A 16,938-nucleotide genomic window follows, 5' to 3' on the forward strand; every position below is an offset into this window, starting at 1 on the left:
CCTCCTCCTCCTCCTCCTCCTCCTCCTCCTCCTCTTCCTCTTCTTTTTTGTGTGTGTGTGTATATATATATGTGTGTGTGTGTGTGTGTGTATGGTTGTTGTGTCTGTGTATTCACTCATTTGTGGGCCACACATGAATGCATGTGGAGGCCTAAGGTTGAAGTAAGATGCCTTCCTCAATTATTGCCTATTTGTTGAGGCTGTATCTCTCACACATACAAGGGTCCTTGGGTCCCTTGTGTCTGCCTCCTGAGTGCTGGGATTGTTGGTATCACCATTTCTCTGGCTTTTACGATTGTTGTGGGAATCTGAACTCTTGACATTTGCAACACAAGCTCTTCATACACGAGTCATCTCTCTGACTCCCATCCCTGTTGTTCTTATTTGTTATCTCTGGCCCCCAAATGTTTCCATTTGGTACTTGGTTAATTAAAATTATTTTTTTAAAAAAATTTATGTGCATTGGTGTTTTTTCTGCATGTATGTCTTTGTGAAAGTGTCCAATCTTTTTTGTTTGTGTGTTTCTTTGTTTTTTGTTTTTCGAGACAGGGTTTCTCTGTAGCTTTGAAGCCTGTTCTGGAACTAGCTCTTGTAGACCAGGCTAGCCTGGAACTCACAGAGATCTGCCTGCCTTTGCCTCCCGAGTGCTGGGATTAAAGGTGTGCGCCACCACCACCTGGCTTGAGAGTGTCCCATCTTGGAGCTGCAGACAGTTGTTAAATGCCATGTGGGTGCTGGGAATTGAACCTAGGTCCTCTGTAAGAGCAATCAGTGCTCTTAACTGTTGAGCCATCTCTTCAGCTCCCAGGAAATTTTAAGTTTTGATTATTCTTTCAGTTATAAAGCACAACATCATGGAGTTTTAAGTGATCTTTGGGGAAACATGGGATGCTTGTAGTATAAGTAATTCATCCTGGATTACTTGTTTTTATATATTTTTATTCAATCCATTTTCGCCAAAAACTGGGTTATCTTTTCAAAAAGCACTCCTTAGTAGCTTGATAATGATAGTAACTTCTTTTTTTTTTTTTTTGATAGTAACTTCTTGTTGAAACTATGGTGCTTTTAATCTGCAAAGTTCAATTTGTCGGTCACATGGTAATGATGGCAATGATGGTGTTGTTTCAAATATATCCCGTCAGCATTGCCACCATCCTTTCTGTGGTGTAAGACATTCCAAGTTTCATCTTAACATTAAGTTTCTTCCTTTTGAGTATTGAAGGTGTGCCCAGAAAGTGTGCCTAGCAGGAAACATGGTGGGCCACTCGGAGAAGCACCCAGGGCAGGCTTTGGTTAGTTAGTGCAATGGTAAACACTAACAGGAAGAGTAGGGGTTAATATTGCAGGGGAACCTTGGAGGCAGGAGTGTTAGAGCCTGGACAGACCGGTGAATGTCCAGAGGGGATTTGATGAGTGGTATTGGCAAATAGTCAGCTGGTTCAGGGAGAAATAAGACAAGTGACAGGACAGTGGCAGTTGGGAGGACATTCAGGCAGACAGGAGAGGTGTTCTAGACTTGCTCAGGACAGCAGAGTTCAGGATGACTTTTAAGATTCCAGTCTGAGGCCGGCAACTGGCTGCTACCCCCTGAAGTCAATTCCTGGGGCCCATGTAGTGGAGGGAGAGATTGACTCTTGCAAATTTTGCTCATGCATATCCATACACTTACATGCATACAAAATGAAGAAAATGTAATAAAAAATATCTAAAACCAGAAAGATTTCAGTGTGTGGCTGTCTTTAGGAGAAGACACCTTTTCCTTGAGACACGTTCTACAGAGGCTTAGATTTGGAATAAAGCTGATGAATTTGGTTTTGCACATACTGTGTTTGAAGTGTTCACCATGTGAGAGCTACTCTGGCGGGGGCTGGTGGGAAAGCACAAGGGCAGCTGTATGCAGTCTTCACACCGTAGTGACACAGCAGTGATGGTGCTGCACTAAAGCTGCCTGCTCAGTGGGTTCAGAATGTAGACCTTTCTTCAGGTCCAAGGTGCTTTTCCACTGCAGGGAGTATCTGGCAAGTCCTTTATTTTCATGCTTTTATAGTGAAACAGAACGAGCATAAGATGTTACTTGCCATAAAATGTTATGGAAAACTTCCAAGTAGATTTTCTTTATTATTATTTTTTCACATGTTTATAGAATTTTTCCCAAAACAATTTTATTTCATAAAGTAAAAGTCAATTATATGCATTTTATAAAATTAGAGACCAAATGGGGGGACAGGGCTTGATGCAATACACAGTTTTTATCTCCAGAGTGGTTTCTATTAGAATTCTCTAGTTGGACTTGGTGGATTATTATTTTTTTACAATTGTTTTTATTGAGCTATATATTTTTCTTCACTCCCCTTTCTTATTCCTAATTCTCCCCTCCCCTTCTACCTCTTCTATGGTCCCCATGCTCCCAACTTATTCAGGAGATCTTGTCTTTTTCTACTTCCCATGAGGATTAGATCCATGTATGTCTTTCTTAGGGTCCTCTTTGTTATCTAGGATTGTGAATTGTAGCTGTTTTTTCTTTGCTTTATGTCTAGAAGCTACTTATGAGTGAGTACATATGATATTTGTCTTTCTGGGTCTGGGTTACCTCACTCAATATGGTGTTATCTAGATCCATTCATTTGCCCACAAATTTTAAGATGTCTTTTTTTTTTTTTGCGATGAATAGTTCTCCATTGTGTAAATGTTCTACATTTTCTTTATCCGTTCTTCAGTTAAGGGGCATTTAGGTTGCTTCTAGGTTCTGACTATTACAAATAATGCTGCCATGAACATAGTTGAGCACATGTCCTTGAGGTACGATTGAGCATCCTTTGGATATATACCCAAAAGTGATATTGCTGGGTCTTGAGGAAGGTTGTTTCCTAATTTTCTGAGAAATCGCCACACTGACATCCAAAGGGGTTGTACCAGCTTGCATTCCCACCAGCAATGCAGGAGTGTTTCCTTTACCCCACATCCTCCCCAGCATAAGTTGTCATCAGTGTTTTTGATCTTGGCCATTCTTACAGGTGTAAGATTGAATCTCAGAGTTGTTTTGATTTGCATTTCTCTGATGGCTAAGGATGTTTAGCATTTCTTTAAGTGTCTTTCAGCCATTTTAGATTCCTCTGTTGAGAGTTCTGTGTTTATGTTTGTACCCCATAGACAAAGAACTTAAGAAATTGGTCGTCAAAAGAACAAATAATCTTAATAATATTTAAATATTTGCTTTATTTTTATTTATGTGTATGGGTGTTTTGCCTGCATGTATGTGTCTACACCAGAAGAGGGCATTAGGTCTCCTGGATTGTGAGCTGCCATGTGGGTCCTGGAAGTCTCCTTCTGGTCCTCTGTAAGAGCAGCAAGTTCTTTTTATGGCTGAACCATGTCTCCAGTCCTTTCTTCTTTTATTTTCAACATTGAAAATGCCCAAATTTAAATCAGCATCACTCAGTATTTCTTATTTCTCTTACACCTCTTTCATTTGAAAATTGCAGACAGCTACAAGTAGTGTTCTCTCTGGATGTCATGTGGAAGACTTAGATGAAGGTAAGTGCTAAATTTGTCATGGCTTCTGGTAACTCTTACTGTGGCCCTTGCCTTTTAATTGAAGAAGAATTTATGGGAGGAAAATTTCTGAGGATAGTCTTTATAGTTGGAGATGAAGGAAAGGATGTAAATATTTAAAAGTAGGTAGGGACGAAAACATTTCTCTCTGGAACCTTTTCATAGGTTGCAGCTGAGGCTGGCCTTGATCTTCTGATGCTCCTGCCTTGACTTCTGAGCGTTTTCCTGCAGCTGTGCATTGTTATGCCTCCTCGCGCAGCTTGCCCTGCAATGCCTGTTCCAGGCCAAGTGGCTTTCATAAAATACACACTGACTTCTCAGGGTTCATCTTCATCTCTGTAGTCAGTGTGAAAATGAATATTTATTGAGGTTTAGTAGTTTCCTCAAGTCACCCAGCTAGTAATAAATGAAGCACAACTTTTAAGCCTGGCAGAATAGTCTTCTTGTCCCCTAAGGGGAGGTTGGGGGACAGAACTTGTAAGACTAGAAAATGGCTGCTTAGCCTCTCTCCTAAGCCTATTTTCCTTGGCTTATTTGGAACTTTATCTAAATCAATCAAAGTCATTTGTATTCAGAAATGTGTGCACTTAGCTTCTATATTTGCTTAACTGAGCTTCATTTCTGTTATACAATGTTCTGCAGTGATATGCTCCAACCAGGTCTAAGGGCTTCTCCCTCAGTGTGCAGTGGTAGGGTTTGTCCACAAGAATTTCCTGGACAGTCAGTTTTCATTCCTGAAGGAGTTTTTAATAGAAATGCAGTAGCTCTCTCCCCTGGGTTCTCAGAGAAGAGGTTACCCTGGGAGGAAGGCCACCCCCATCAGATGAGAGCCAGTGCCACCAACTTGATTTAGCTGCTGTGTAGTGGCCTTTACAACATGCTATTTCACAGAGCCAATTGACTAGGTTAGTTGATTGGTAGGGGCACCTTTGTCATGTCTGTTTTATATCATGTGGGATGATACATGTGGAGGGATGTGATTCTTGGACATTAAGATATTGGAATGACGAGGTAGTCTCACATGACACGATTATGTCCTGATTACTCCCTAGGGTCTTGTAACGGTTGGCATTTTCGGCCGCCACCCAGGGGAATCACAAGCAGCGAGGAATATACTTTGTGTAAAAGGTAATGTAAAAAATATTTTAGAAACAAATTACATGTCTCTTTTGAAAAGAGAGATAATTTTCCTTCACTTTTTGAAGGTAGTAATTTAAATTCAAAGAGGATAATATGTGAAGAAAGAAAAAGTATAGTGATTAAGGGAAATGGTTTGTTTCCTGTTTGAAACAGAGGCTCCACAGGTCAACACCAAATCCATGAGATTTTAATATTAAACCACAATTGTGTGAATACCGCTTGTTTAGACTTTGTTCAGAAAGCTTTCATGCTGGCTGAACTTAATTGCAGGCTGTTGTTAGTGTGGAATTTACTCAGATGTGGTAAGTGGAGTTGAAATTAGTTCCTATAAACTGGAAGAGAGCACAGTATCAGTCATACTCAATTATTTTCATAATTTTCTGAAAAAAGAGTCATGTAATTCTTATATGGAATTTATGGGTACTTTGTATATGAACAACTTTCAGAATTAATGATGTAACTCATTATTAATAGTTATTCCTAAAGATGTAGAAAGTAAATTAAAGTCCCATTTTAAAGGCGAGCTCTTCAGTTCCTTTCATAGGAATGTGTGGCTGGTAGGGCTTTGCATAGACCTTGCTGCCCTAGACTGACTGGCATATTGAGAGGAGTCTGATTTGTGCTGTAATGAGACACAGTCAAGATGAGGGCTCAATTGTGTTGTGGAAATAAAAGGGCTGAACTAGTAAACACTGCAAGTCCTTGTGGTACCAAGTTAGTGGGGAGACAACATGAGGTTTTGAAAAAGAACCCTGAGAATTAGAGTCTAGATGAGAATAGAATTCCATTTTTTGTAGTTTTTCTTTTTCTTTTTTTTTTTTTAGGAAATCTTTTTTTTTTAGTTTTAATTTATTTTTATTTCATTTTACATTCCATCCAGTTTCCACCCTACCCCTGGGGAGTTTTTTTAAATTTATTGTTATGTGTATGAGTCTTGTCTGCATATATGTCTATGTACTATGTATGTGCCTGTTTCCTACAGAGGCCTGAAGACAGTGTTGGATTCTCCCCTTGGACAGGAGTTACAGACAGTTGTGAGCTGCCATGTTGGGGCTGGGAATTGAGACTGGGTCTTCTGGAAGAGCAGCCAGCACTCTTAACTAAGTAGTGAAATAGCTTAGGAGCACACAGAAAGACAGATTTTGCAGCATGAAAACACACTGTATGTGTACAAGGCAAGCACAAGTTCTGCACTTATTTTCTGCAGCACATGAGGATTTAATCATCATCATCATCAGCAGCAGCAGCATTCTAGGTTCATTCAGCCTCACTTCAGATGGTTTGGAGGCACCAGTGAGATGAGCCATGCAGGGCTCCATTCATTTCTGTCTCTAGAGTGTGTTTTCCAGCTTAAAATTGTCCATGCATAGCCTCTGTCTTGTGTTTGTTTTGTTAAATGTACTTTTTTTCCTCAGAGGATTTTTTTCATCAATTTTTTTTTAGTGTTATTTATTTATTATGTATACAACGTTCTGCCTCGAAGTATGCCGGCACGCCAGAGGAGGGCGCCAGATGTCAGTACAGATGGTTGTGAGCCACCATGTGATTGCTGGGAATTGAACTCAGGACCTCTGGAAGAGCAGCCAGTGCTCTTAACCTCTGAGCCATCTCTCCAGCCCTTCATCAATTTTTGAATGTTTTTACTGATATAAGATCAGACTTTACATAGTTTTGCAGGGCATTTTAAAGTATTTTTTTAAAAATATTTATTTATTATGTATACAATATTCATCTGTGTGTATGCCTGCAGGCCAGAAGAGGGCACCAGACCCCATTACAGATGGTTGTGAGCCACCATGGGGTTGCTGGGAATTGAACTCAGGACCTTTGAAAGAGCAGGCAATGCTCTTAACCTCTGAGCCATCTCTCCAGCCCATTTTAAAGTATTTTTAAAAAATTAATGCCAGGTGCTGGTGGCGCATGCCTTTAATCCCAGCACTCGGGAGGCAGAGGCAGTCGATCTCTGTGAGTTCGAGGCCAGCCTGGTCTACAAGAGCTTAGTGCCAGGACAGGCTCCAAAGCTACAGAGAAACCCTGTCCCGAAAAAAAAAAACAAAGTAATGATCAGTGGTCTGGAGAGATGGCTCAGAGATTAAGAGCACTAGCTGCTCTTCTAGAGGTCCTGAGTTCAATTCCCAGCAACCATATGGTGGCTCACACCCATCTGAAATGAGATCTGGGGCCCTCTCTTCTGGTGTGCAGGCATACACGCAGGCTGAACACTGCATACATAATAAATAAATAAATAAATAAATAAATAAATAAATAAATAAATAAATAAAATCTTTTTAAAAAAATTAATGAGCCGGGCAGTGGTGGTGCATGCCTTCAATCTTGGGAGGCAGAGACAGGTGGATTTCTGTTCAAGGCCAACCTGGTCTACAGATTGAGTTCCAGGACAGGTACCAACGACATGCAAAGAAACACTGCCTCAAAAAAACCAAAAATAAATAAATAAACAAACAAATAAATAAATAAAAATGATTGCCGTGTTCTTGAGCATGAAGTCAGGGCATATTGGTGACTGTTGTGAATATTCATCTGCCACCCTCTTCTCCCTTCATTGGACTTAACATTGATAAATTTGGCCTCTCAAAGATCTTTCTCTTGGTACTGAGGAGGCAGAGGGCAAATGGTACAAGTTATCCTTAAATGGTTGAACAATCTGGGCAGTGTTGGCTTATACTTTTTATCCCAACACTTGGGAGGCAGAGGCAGGTGGATGTCTAAGTTCGAAGGCAGCCTGAGATCAGAAAAAAGTGAGTTTCAGTGCAGCTAGGGCTATGCATTTAAACCCTCTCTTGAAAGATCCCCCCCCCCCCAAAAAAAAGGTTGAATGTATATAAAACAGTCTTTCTCATTCCTCTTAGGTTTTTAGAGCAAGGAATTTGTAGGTATGGTGCACAGTGTACTTCAGCACATTCCCAGGAAGAATTAGCAGAGTGGCAGAAAAGATACGCCTCACGGTTAATAAAACTGAAGCAGCAAAATGAGAATAAACAGCTCTCAGGCAGCTACATGGAAACCTTGATTGAAAAGTGGATGAGCTCATTGTCTCCTGAGAAAGTGGTAAGAACTAACCACCCCTGTTGCTCTTCCTCTGAGCAGTGTTCTGGTTTAATCTTTGCTTTCTCATGTGCTCAATTGTAGCTTATTTCTTCAGTCTACTAAGAACATGGATGTTTGTTTTATTTATTTTTTTTGAGACAGGGTTTCTCTGTGTAGCCTTGGCTGTCCTGGAACTTGCTTTGTAGACCAGGCTGGCCTTGAACTCACAGAGATCTACCCGCCTCTGTCTCCCAGTGTTGAGATTAAAGGTATATGCCTCACCACCACCTGGCTGAGAACATGTTCTTAATAAAGTGGTGTTTTTAGTAACATAAGATGGCTTGTTTGTTAAGATGAACATTTGTCTGGAGGTATGCAGCTCCTACAGCAATGACCTTCATTAGGAAGGTTTTGATTCTCAGGTTTTGGTTGTTAATTTCCTTCTGTCTGCATTGCATGTCACTCTTGTAAGGATGGCTGGAAAGCAGTGTGTGAAATCCCTTGGTCATCAGTCAGCAAGCGCTGTGTCTGTGCTCATGGCTGATACTTGTGTTTCTGCCCTCAGACTATAATGAAATCACTCTTTGCTTCCAGCTCAGTGAGTGCATAGAGGGAGTTGAGGTGGAGCATAGCCCTGACCTGTCGGTCACCGTCAACACCAAAAAATCCCACCAGACATGGACCTTTGCTCTGACCTGTAAGGTATGAACCCCATGCTAATTAGAGATGATATCAGGCTTGTTCTGTCTCTCGAAGCTTATTGAATTTTAAATGTCTATTAAGAGAGTATTAAAAATGTTTTACTTGGAGTACATTTTATTGTGCCAAAGTGAGTTTCTGTATTTCAGTCATTAAATGTCCTTTTTTCTACTTTGAAATAAGATTCATTTATCTGTGTAGGACACCTTATTATTTACTTGGTAAAGAAGTTTGACATACATTACCTTCTTAACTTGGAACATAGGATGGGGTTCATGGCTTAAAATTAAATATTTGATAATTGAATTATTTAATCTGGCAGTTCTAAGATTTTTTTCAATGAAAACCTATTTTTGTATTTTATTTGATGAAGTCACAAGTTCTGTAATAATGTGTATTTTTATTTTATTTTTGTGTTTTCTGGGCCTTGCCCATGCTAGGCATGTGTTCTACCACTGAGCTATATTCCCAGTCCTAGAGAGGGGTTTTCAATATGAGACATTTCTGCATTGCTTCTCATCTTAAATTATGATGGTCACAGTTTAAGACTGGAGTAGAGTTAACCATTTCAGTGAATATATTTGGTGGAGAAGTTTTATGTTCTTTTTAGTGGTATTTCTTCTTGGCACCATCTGCATCTTGAGATGGAATGTTTAGCTTCAGCCCTGAACCCAATCCAGTGCTCTCAGAGGTAACCGTCCTCCTTCGAAGGCTTCCTATGTGAGGCTCTGTAAGCACAGTTAAGAGGTTCACCCAAGATGGCAAATTTTGCCACTGGGAAAGATGAACGTATACAGAAGGTCCAGGGAGGCTGATGACGTAGCATACGTCTATCATTTTAGAAACTTTGCTTTAACCATTCTGTTTTGTCTTTGTTTTTCTTTTTCTGCTTAAATAGCTTGTGAGCACAGTTTGTTGGACAACATAGTACCTTAGAAACATGGGGAATAGCAGATCCTTCCGGGAATATTTCATTGAAGAGCCCAGTTACAACTGAATTTTTACCCCCTTGTACTCAATGAATTATTTTAACTTCCTTGTAGCCTGCAAGAATGCTGTATCGGGTAGCATTGCTTTATGATGCTCATCGTCCTCATTTTAGTATCATTGCCATATCTGCCGGAGATAGTACTACCCAGGTATCACAAGAAGTCCCCGAAAACTGTCAAGAATGGATAGGAGGAAAGATGGCCCAAAATGGATTAGATCATTACGTGTATAAAGTCGGGATAGCATTTAACACAGAAATATTTGGAACTTTTCGCCAAACCATAGTTTTCGACTTTGGATTGGAGCCAGTACTCATGCAAAGAGTAATGATTGATGCAGCTTCTACAGAAGGTAATATTTAGACTTTTTTCCCCCATACAATGTATTAAAAGGCAAGATTAAAAGATTTGTATTGACCCCTAAATATTCCACAAATAGGGAAGGAATAAAAAGTAAAAATTCCCATGTTAATTGACTTACTCACTGTGTAATGACCATAAAATGGGTCAGGTTGTGCTTTGGATCTCTTCATGCAGTTATCAGGCAAATCTTACTTTGAAGTCCCCTAAAATTGCCTCACTCGAGTAGGTTATTAGGTATATTTTGGTCTAGCAATTTCATGTTTAAAGTAAGATGGTTTTTAGCACAGTCAGACCTTTTAGTATTTGTTTGACTAGAATGTTTTTCTAAGGGTAATGACGTATATACCTACAGTGTATTTCCATTTCCTGACTGTTCAGTTAGCTTTGCTGATGCTACTAAATTATCTCTGAAGGAAAGCCCTCAATATCAGTATTAAGTCAGTGTTGCTTTCACTATTTTTAAGGAGGGCAGGGTATCTCAGCAGGATCTGTTCGGTGCCTTGGGAAGGGTCCCTGGTTTCAGCACAGGAGCACCTGCATACTTGCTGCTGTGGCTGATTTGCTTTGTATATTGCTGGTGGTGCCTGTACCTAAATTTGATGCCTAACAGGACAGGGAAAGGGCATGCTAGCCCACTCTTCTGTGGCTCTTGGTTGGATTATAGGTGCTTTAATTTATTAAACAAATGATAAAGGATTTCATTAATGACACTGTGTAGTATGTGTATGACTTGGTACTGTGCTGACTGGAAGTAATTATAATGTGGAGGATGCTCACCCCAAGTACCAGTGTCCCACTCATTATAACCTGGAACAGTTTTTTTTTTTTTTTCATGAGCAGATGCTAGGATACTATGATTTGGACGTGGTAACCAGGTAGTAGAACTGTTCTTTTTCTTTTTTCCCTTATAAGTTGAGGTCAATGAATCCATCCATCCATCCATCCATCCATCCATCCATCCATCCATCCATTTTTCTGGGACTGTGACTCACGAAGTAGCCCAGGCTAACCTTGAATTCACAAGTCTGCTGCCTCAGCCTTCCCAGTGTTGAAATTACAAGTGTGTGTGGCCATGCCTGGCCTTCATTGTAACATTTGTGCCAAGCTTTTGTCGCTAGGCGATGTCTTCTTTGTGTTTGCTATTACAGCCCAGGCTTCATTTTATCTCATTTTCTGCCTTGTTTGATCTCATTTACATTTTATTTGGTTGTATGTAATTTTGTCATTTTCTCAGTAGGAACAAAAATAGGTTAATTTCCATTGCCAAAGATAGATATGCCAGTAGATAAAATACAAATAAAAGCAGAGGGTATAATAAATCTTATGAAGGACTGCATGGTAAAAATAAAAATTATAGGTGTTGTGAGGACTTGGTCATGGGCAGAATTCTAGGAATGGACCTGACTGCATTCACAGAACTTCAGAACTGCACTGTTTCAAGTTAGGGGAGGTTGAAATTGAAGAAAGAGAAGAAAACGGACTCCTCCTTGGCATCTAGGTGCATGTTGTTTTTAGAGTAGTGCTTCAATAGCCATGGCTTGTTTTCCCAGAATTGTTAAGAATCCACACTAGTGGGTGTTAAATGTCTACAATAAAAAGTTAAGGGAAGCCGGGTGGTGGTACATGTCTTTAATCCCAGGCAAAGGTAGGTGGATCTCTGAGTTTAAGGCCAGTCTGGTCTACAGTGTGAGTTCCCTTGTGCCTGTGTCTATACTGTGTAGAGGTCTTAATATCTCCGAGCTTGATGAGGAAACTTTTAAGAGAATGGAGCTGGTGTACCTTCCTTAGATGAGTGTGAGGACTAGACATAAGTGTGGCATGTTTAGCTCATAGTAGGCATGTAAAGGAATTATTTTCAGGCTAGTGAGATGGATGGCTCAGTGGATGAAGGCACTTGTCACCAAGCAGGCTCTTTATTGATTGCTCAGGCTGCTTTCTTATAGAAAGAGGTAGCACTACCAGTCCCGGGGTAGCACCACCCACAGTGAGCTGGGCCCTCCCACACCAGTATCCAATTAGGAAAATGCACTACAGACTTACCTACAGGTCACTCGATGGAGGCAGTTTCTCATTGATAATCCTCCTTCCCAAATGACTCTGGCTTGCATCATGTTGGCATAAACTAGCCAGTACACTGGTAACAAGTTTATCCCTAAATAATACTGGACAATAGTCTTCTTCCATGAGTTATACACTTGACTCTACTGGGCCATCTCCACTGACATCCCCAGCAGCCCCTATGGTTAAGAATGCTGCCCACTCTCTCCTGCAGTTCTAGTGCCTCACCCACTAAAGGCTGTTTGTGCCCTTCACACTGACTGCCTTCGTGTGACTCAGGGAGATTCAGTTGTATGACAAATAGTATTTTCCTAGCTCATTCTTAATTATTGGATTAAAAAATCCTTTCTTTCTTAATTAATTTAGCTTTTGAGTTGAATTAAAAACACAACTACATAGGTTTCTCTAAAAAATTATTTGTTTATATTTTATGTGTGAGTGCTCTGCATGTCTGCCTGCATGCCAGAAGAGGGCATCAGATACTATCACAGATGGTTGTGATTCACCACGTGAGTGCTGGGAATTGAACTCAGGACCTCTGGAAGAACAGTCAGTTCTCTTAACCCTTGAGCCATCTCTCCAGCTTGATTTATTTTCTTTTTTTCCACATTATTATTATCTGCAGTGTCCATTTATGGGTCATGAGGGAATGTCTTTCTTCTTGTAGTTAGTTATATGGTAACCTCCTAACTGTTGAGGAAGACTTACTTCAACTGTGTTTTTCTTTTCTTTCCTTTTCTTTTGCTTTCTTGATTATTGAGGCTTAGAAAATAAGCTATTTACTAAAATTGTCTTTGGGTAAGCTTGAAGTTATAACTCAAAATGTGTGATAAAAGGCACTTGCAAGGGAAGGAAGTTAGCAAGCTTTCCTTGCATGTTATATACGTGGCTTCCACTGATGGGAGAGTTTGGAGATGCTGATTTGGAATTGTGGTTTGGATGTCTGGAAGCAGCATATCTATGATTTATTTAGTCTTAGGTTTGAATCTGGAAGCATGCTATTCATTTCTCTGCCGTGAGTCTAGCAAGACATGATGACATCACCACAAAGTTTAGTCTACCTTAAAAATGATTTCCCATTGTCAAAGTTGATGGCAAACTAAGGACACTTATCTTCAATCCATGAATATTGTGTGATCAGCAAAGCATTAGAAAAAGAGGGTTTTAAAGTTTGTCTTCAAAGGTCAATGTAGTGAATGACAGCACATGGAGAAGCTGCCCTCTGCTTTCACTGCTTCAGTCTGGTTATGTGAGGAATCCCTCTACCTCAATGAGACAGGGATTTTCAGTCTACCCCTGGCTGTCCTGGATCTCAGTCTGTAGCCAGGTTGGCCTCGAACTCAGAGATCACCTGCCTCTGCCTCCTGAGTGCTGGGATTTTAAAGGTGTGTGCACTGCTGCCTGGCATTGGTTATGTGGGGCTTCCCCCCACCCCCAGACAGGGTTTCTCTGTGAATCTCTGGTTGTCCTGGAACTCACTCAGTAGATCAGACTGGCCTTGAACTCACAGAGATTTGCTTGCCTCTGTCTCCCTGAGTGCTGGGACCAAAGGCGTGCACCACCACTGCCTGGCAAGTTTGTGTGTGTGTGTGTGTGTGTGCGCGCGCGCGCACGCGCATGTGTGTGTGTGTATTTCAGCTTTTATTAGGTTCTTAAAGCGAGAGAAAATAGAGGCCAATGGTTGGCACAGCCAGAAAGGCTTCACGTTGCCTCTGGGTAGCGGTGTGGGAGAGGAGTGTAGCCTGAGGGAAGCGGGAGTGCTAGTTGGAGTTGTGTGTGCTTGGGTTTATTTAATGTGAACAGCCAAAACCTTGATCTTCTAAGGAAAAGTGTGGTGTCTAACTTTGAAATTAGGAAACATTTTATCTTGCTTTTAGATAAATAGAACTGCTTTTAAGAAATGACATTTATTGAATCCTGTGGGCCACCTCTGCTTTGTTTTCCTCTCACCATCTTCTCGTATAGTCTCCAGGCCCCATTAAAGACACTGTTTAAATTGGTTGCATTTCATATTTCAAAGCAAAGCTTTCCTTTGGATACTGTATTATATGGGAAGTAGCTTTGTGGCTGGAATGCGAGCAGGCTCTTAATCTTAAACACCAGAGAGCCTAAGGATAGTGGAAAGTATTTCTTGTGTCAGACTAGCTATTCTAGTTGAGTTGGCTATTTTGTAAAAGGATTTATTTATTTTATTCTTTTACAATTACATGTAGGTGTGCATGTCTGCGTATGGGTATGCACGGATGAGTGGAGGTGCCCTCAGAGGACAGAGCCATTGATTGCATGGAGCTGGGGTTATAGACAGTGAGCTGCCTAATGTGGGTGCTGGGAACTGAAATCAGGTCCTCTGGAAGAGCAGCAGTGCTCTTAACTTCTGAGCCGTCTCTGTAGCCCAGAGTTGGCTAGTTTGGGGAGTGGCAGCCCTTCTGTGGTGTTAATTATATCCTGTTAGATTTTTGCAATGCTGAGGATCCATTTCAGTATCGCACGCATGTTAAGCAAGTGCCCTTTAGATATAGTCCAGTTTGATTTTCCATGGATTTCTCTTAAATTTATTTACAGTTTCTGTCTACTTGCCACACCTCAGGGTAGTGCCTTCTATATTGGTGTCAGGTTTGCTTGGAGATTTTTATTACAAGAGTTGGTTAATGAATAGTCTTAATAAGCACTGTTAAACTCTCCTGTTGATTTGTGACTATTGTCCAAGTTTGTTCATTTTTGTCTTTCCGGTGTGTGATTCATTTTAGGCTGGTACAGGTTGAGGGGACACATATACTGTGGCTGAAGAGCTGCGCAGCAGTCCTGAGCATTACTCAGTCTGGTTTTGATGATCGCAGATGCAGGAGCTACAGGGGATGACAGTGACCACACTTGTTAGGTGCTAGTGTGTCCAGCGTCTCATAGGGCACCTTACCTTCTCCATAAATGGAGTCTCTAGAAGTAATGACCTTTAAGCACTGTAAATTAGTGAGTCATTACACAGCTAACAGTTTCTTTTTCAGATAAGAGGAATGAGCAAGGTGTGGTGGCTCACACCTGTAATCCTAGCAATCGAGAGACTGAAGCAGGGGAATGACTGCGGTTTCCAGCTATAGAGTATTGTAGAGGAAGACTTTCTCTGCGCAACATAAAATCACCCCCCACCCCCAAGAGGGAAACAAATAAACAAAAAACACAAGGAAAGAATGAAGAACAGAGAGGCAGAAGTCTGACTCGGGCTCCCAAGAGAAGTAGTTCTGTAAAGCTTCCCAGGAGCCACCAGCCAGTCACAAGCATGACCTTTTGAGGCTGGCACACCAGGATGTTTTCAGGTGCCGCCTCCTCTCTGCTGCTGCAGCTTTCCCTCCTACATAGTCATTAACAAGACACTGGGTATGGTGGCTCATTATCTAATCCTAGTGCTTGGGGAGCAGCCGCGAGTTCTAGGTTAGCCTGGCCTACTAAGTGAGATCCTGTCCCACAGCTCCAAGTGAAATGGGATAAAAATTAACATTGTTTGAAAATTTTGTGATGCTACTTGCTCAAGACACTAAGAAATTCCTAAAACCAAAGTGTAAATGATGGTACTATCTATATAAAATGTCAAAAAAATACTGTCGCTTATGCCGATTCCCAAAGTTTAAATACTTCTAGGCAGAAGTAGAGAAGTTGATTTCTGTAGATTTTAACATGTTTTCCATAGCATTCTCAGGATACCATTTTTGGTCTGTTTTTCCCAAGCACTTTAAGGAACATCGAAACAGCAGTGACCTTTAAATGACACAAGAATGTATGGTTTAAAGTATAGTCTAAAGCACTTAAATAAAATCTGTAATGTAATTATGAAATGTAAATTTCCCACCTTACAATAGCAGTTAGACATCCTTCTATATTCTCATTCTCTCTCGCTCTCTTTGATTTTTCAAGACAGAGTTTCTCTGTGTTTCTGGCTGTCCTGGAACTCACTCTGTAGATCAGTCTGGCCTCAAACTCACAGAGATTTGCCTGCCTTTCTATCTGCTCAATGCTGAGATAAAAAACATGGGCTACCAATGATCCAGTGCAGAGTAATTTTTATTTAAAATGACTTATATATGTGTGTGTATGTATGTATTTGTGTGTGTTAGTATGTCATGTGTGTTTGTACCCATCGGTGTCAGAAGAGGGTGTTAGCTGTCATGGAGCTGGTTGTGAGCCATCTGTCATGTGTGCTGGAATTCAGACTCTTGTCCTGGAAAGAGTGTTTTTAATTGCTGAGCCATCTCTCCAGCCCTAGAGTAGTTTGAAGTGTAATTTTAATGGATAGTTCATCTTTACTGCTGTTATGTTGCTGTCTGAGAATAACAATACTCTTACAAAAATGCTTTCACAAGAATCAAAAGTTAGAACTTAGGGCTTTTTTTTTTTTTTTTTTTTTTTGAGACAGGGTTTCTCTGTGGCTTTGGAGCCTGTCCTGCATCTAACTCTGTAGACCAGGCTGGTCTCGAACTCACAGAGATCTGCCTGCCTCTGCCTCCCGAGTGCTCGGATTAAAGGCGTGCGTCACCACTGCCCGGCAGAACTTAGGGCCTTTATATATTTTTATTAAGAACTAGGATGCAAAAAAAAAAAAAACCCAAACAAAAAGATACTAAGATCCTTGCCACTGTTGTGAAATTTCTTTGTTAATGGCTGCATGTGTATTTATAATGCGTATGTGATATTTAGAGATTGCAGCACCAGAGCCTGGGGTGTAGTTCAGTGGTAGAATAACGTTGGATTTTGGACTTGATCTCTAACACCACAAAATAATAAATAAACAAACTTGCCAAATTACTAACTGAATGGGAGGTTGTAGTCACGCCTGTTCTGATTCAGAGACAGCTTGAGGTGACTTCCCCTGAACTCTGAACCTTTGCCTTATGAGTTAGCTAGACAACTTTCTAACTTTTGGCTGTTTTGCTTTCCTGGGCAGGCATGCTCCACCCAGTAAGTCTCAGGTAGTGACTCTCATGTTTGCTGTTTATGGTACGACTCTATCAAAGATGCCAGAATCTGACAGTTCTGGTTTTGACACTGTGTCCTGTTTATAGTATAATTTGCTGAGTTTTACATGGCCTTTTGGGAAGTG

At 40.7% G+C, this 16,938-nt stretch overlaps 1 protein-coding gene across 1 annotated transcript in view; it reads left to right on the forward strand.

The window, feature by feature from the left end:
- Helz (helicase with zinc finger) overlaps nucleotides 1-16,938 on the forward strand; it is a 142,115-nt gene that overhangs the window by 44,374 nt on the left and 80,803 nt on the right. Inside the window, exons 5-9 of the mRNA XM_050164283.1 lie at nucleotides 3,483-3,534; nucleotides 4,605-4,680; nucleotides 7,563-7,761; nucleotides 8,335-8,442; nucleotides 9,483-9,780. Coding sequence (XP_050020240.1) covers nucleotides 3,483-3,534; nucleotides 4,605-4,680; nucleotides 7,563-7,761; nucleotides 8,335-8,442; nucleotides 9,483-9,780 — 733 coding nt within the window. The remainder of the gene's footprint in view (nucleotides 1-3,482; nucleotides 3,535-4,604; nucleotides 4,681-7,562; nucleotides 7,762-8,334; nucleotides 8,443-9,482; nucleotides 9,781-16,938) is intronic.

This window comes from Alexandromys fortis, unplaced genomic scaffold, assembly GCF_014885135.2.
Source record: "Alexandromys fortis isolate MF-2015 unplaced genomic scaffold, M_Fortis_MF-2015_v1.1 scaffold_156, whole genome shotgun sequence".
NCBI lineage: Eukaryota > Metazoa > Chordata > Mammalia > Rodentia > Cricetidae > Alexandromys > Alexandromys fortis.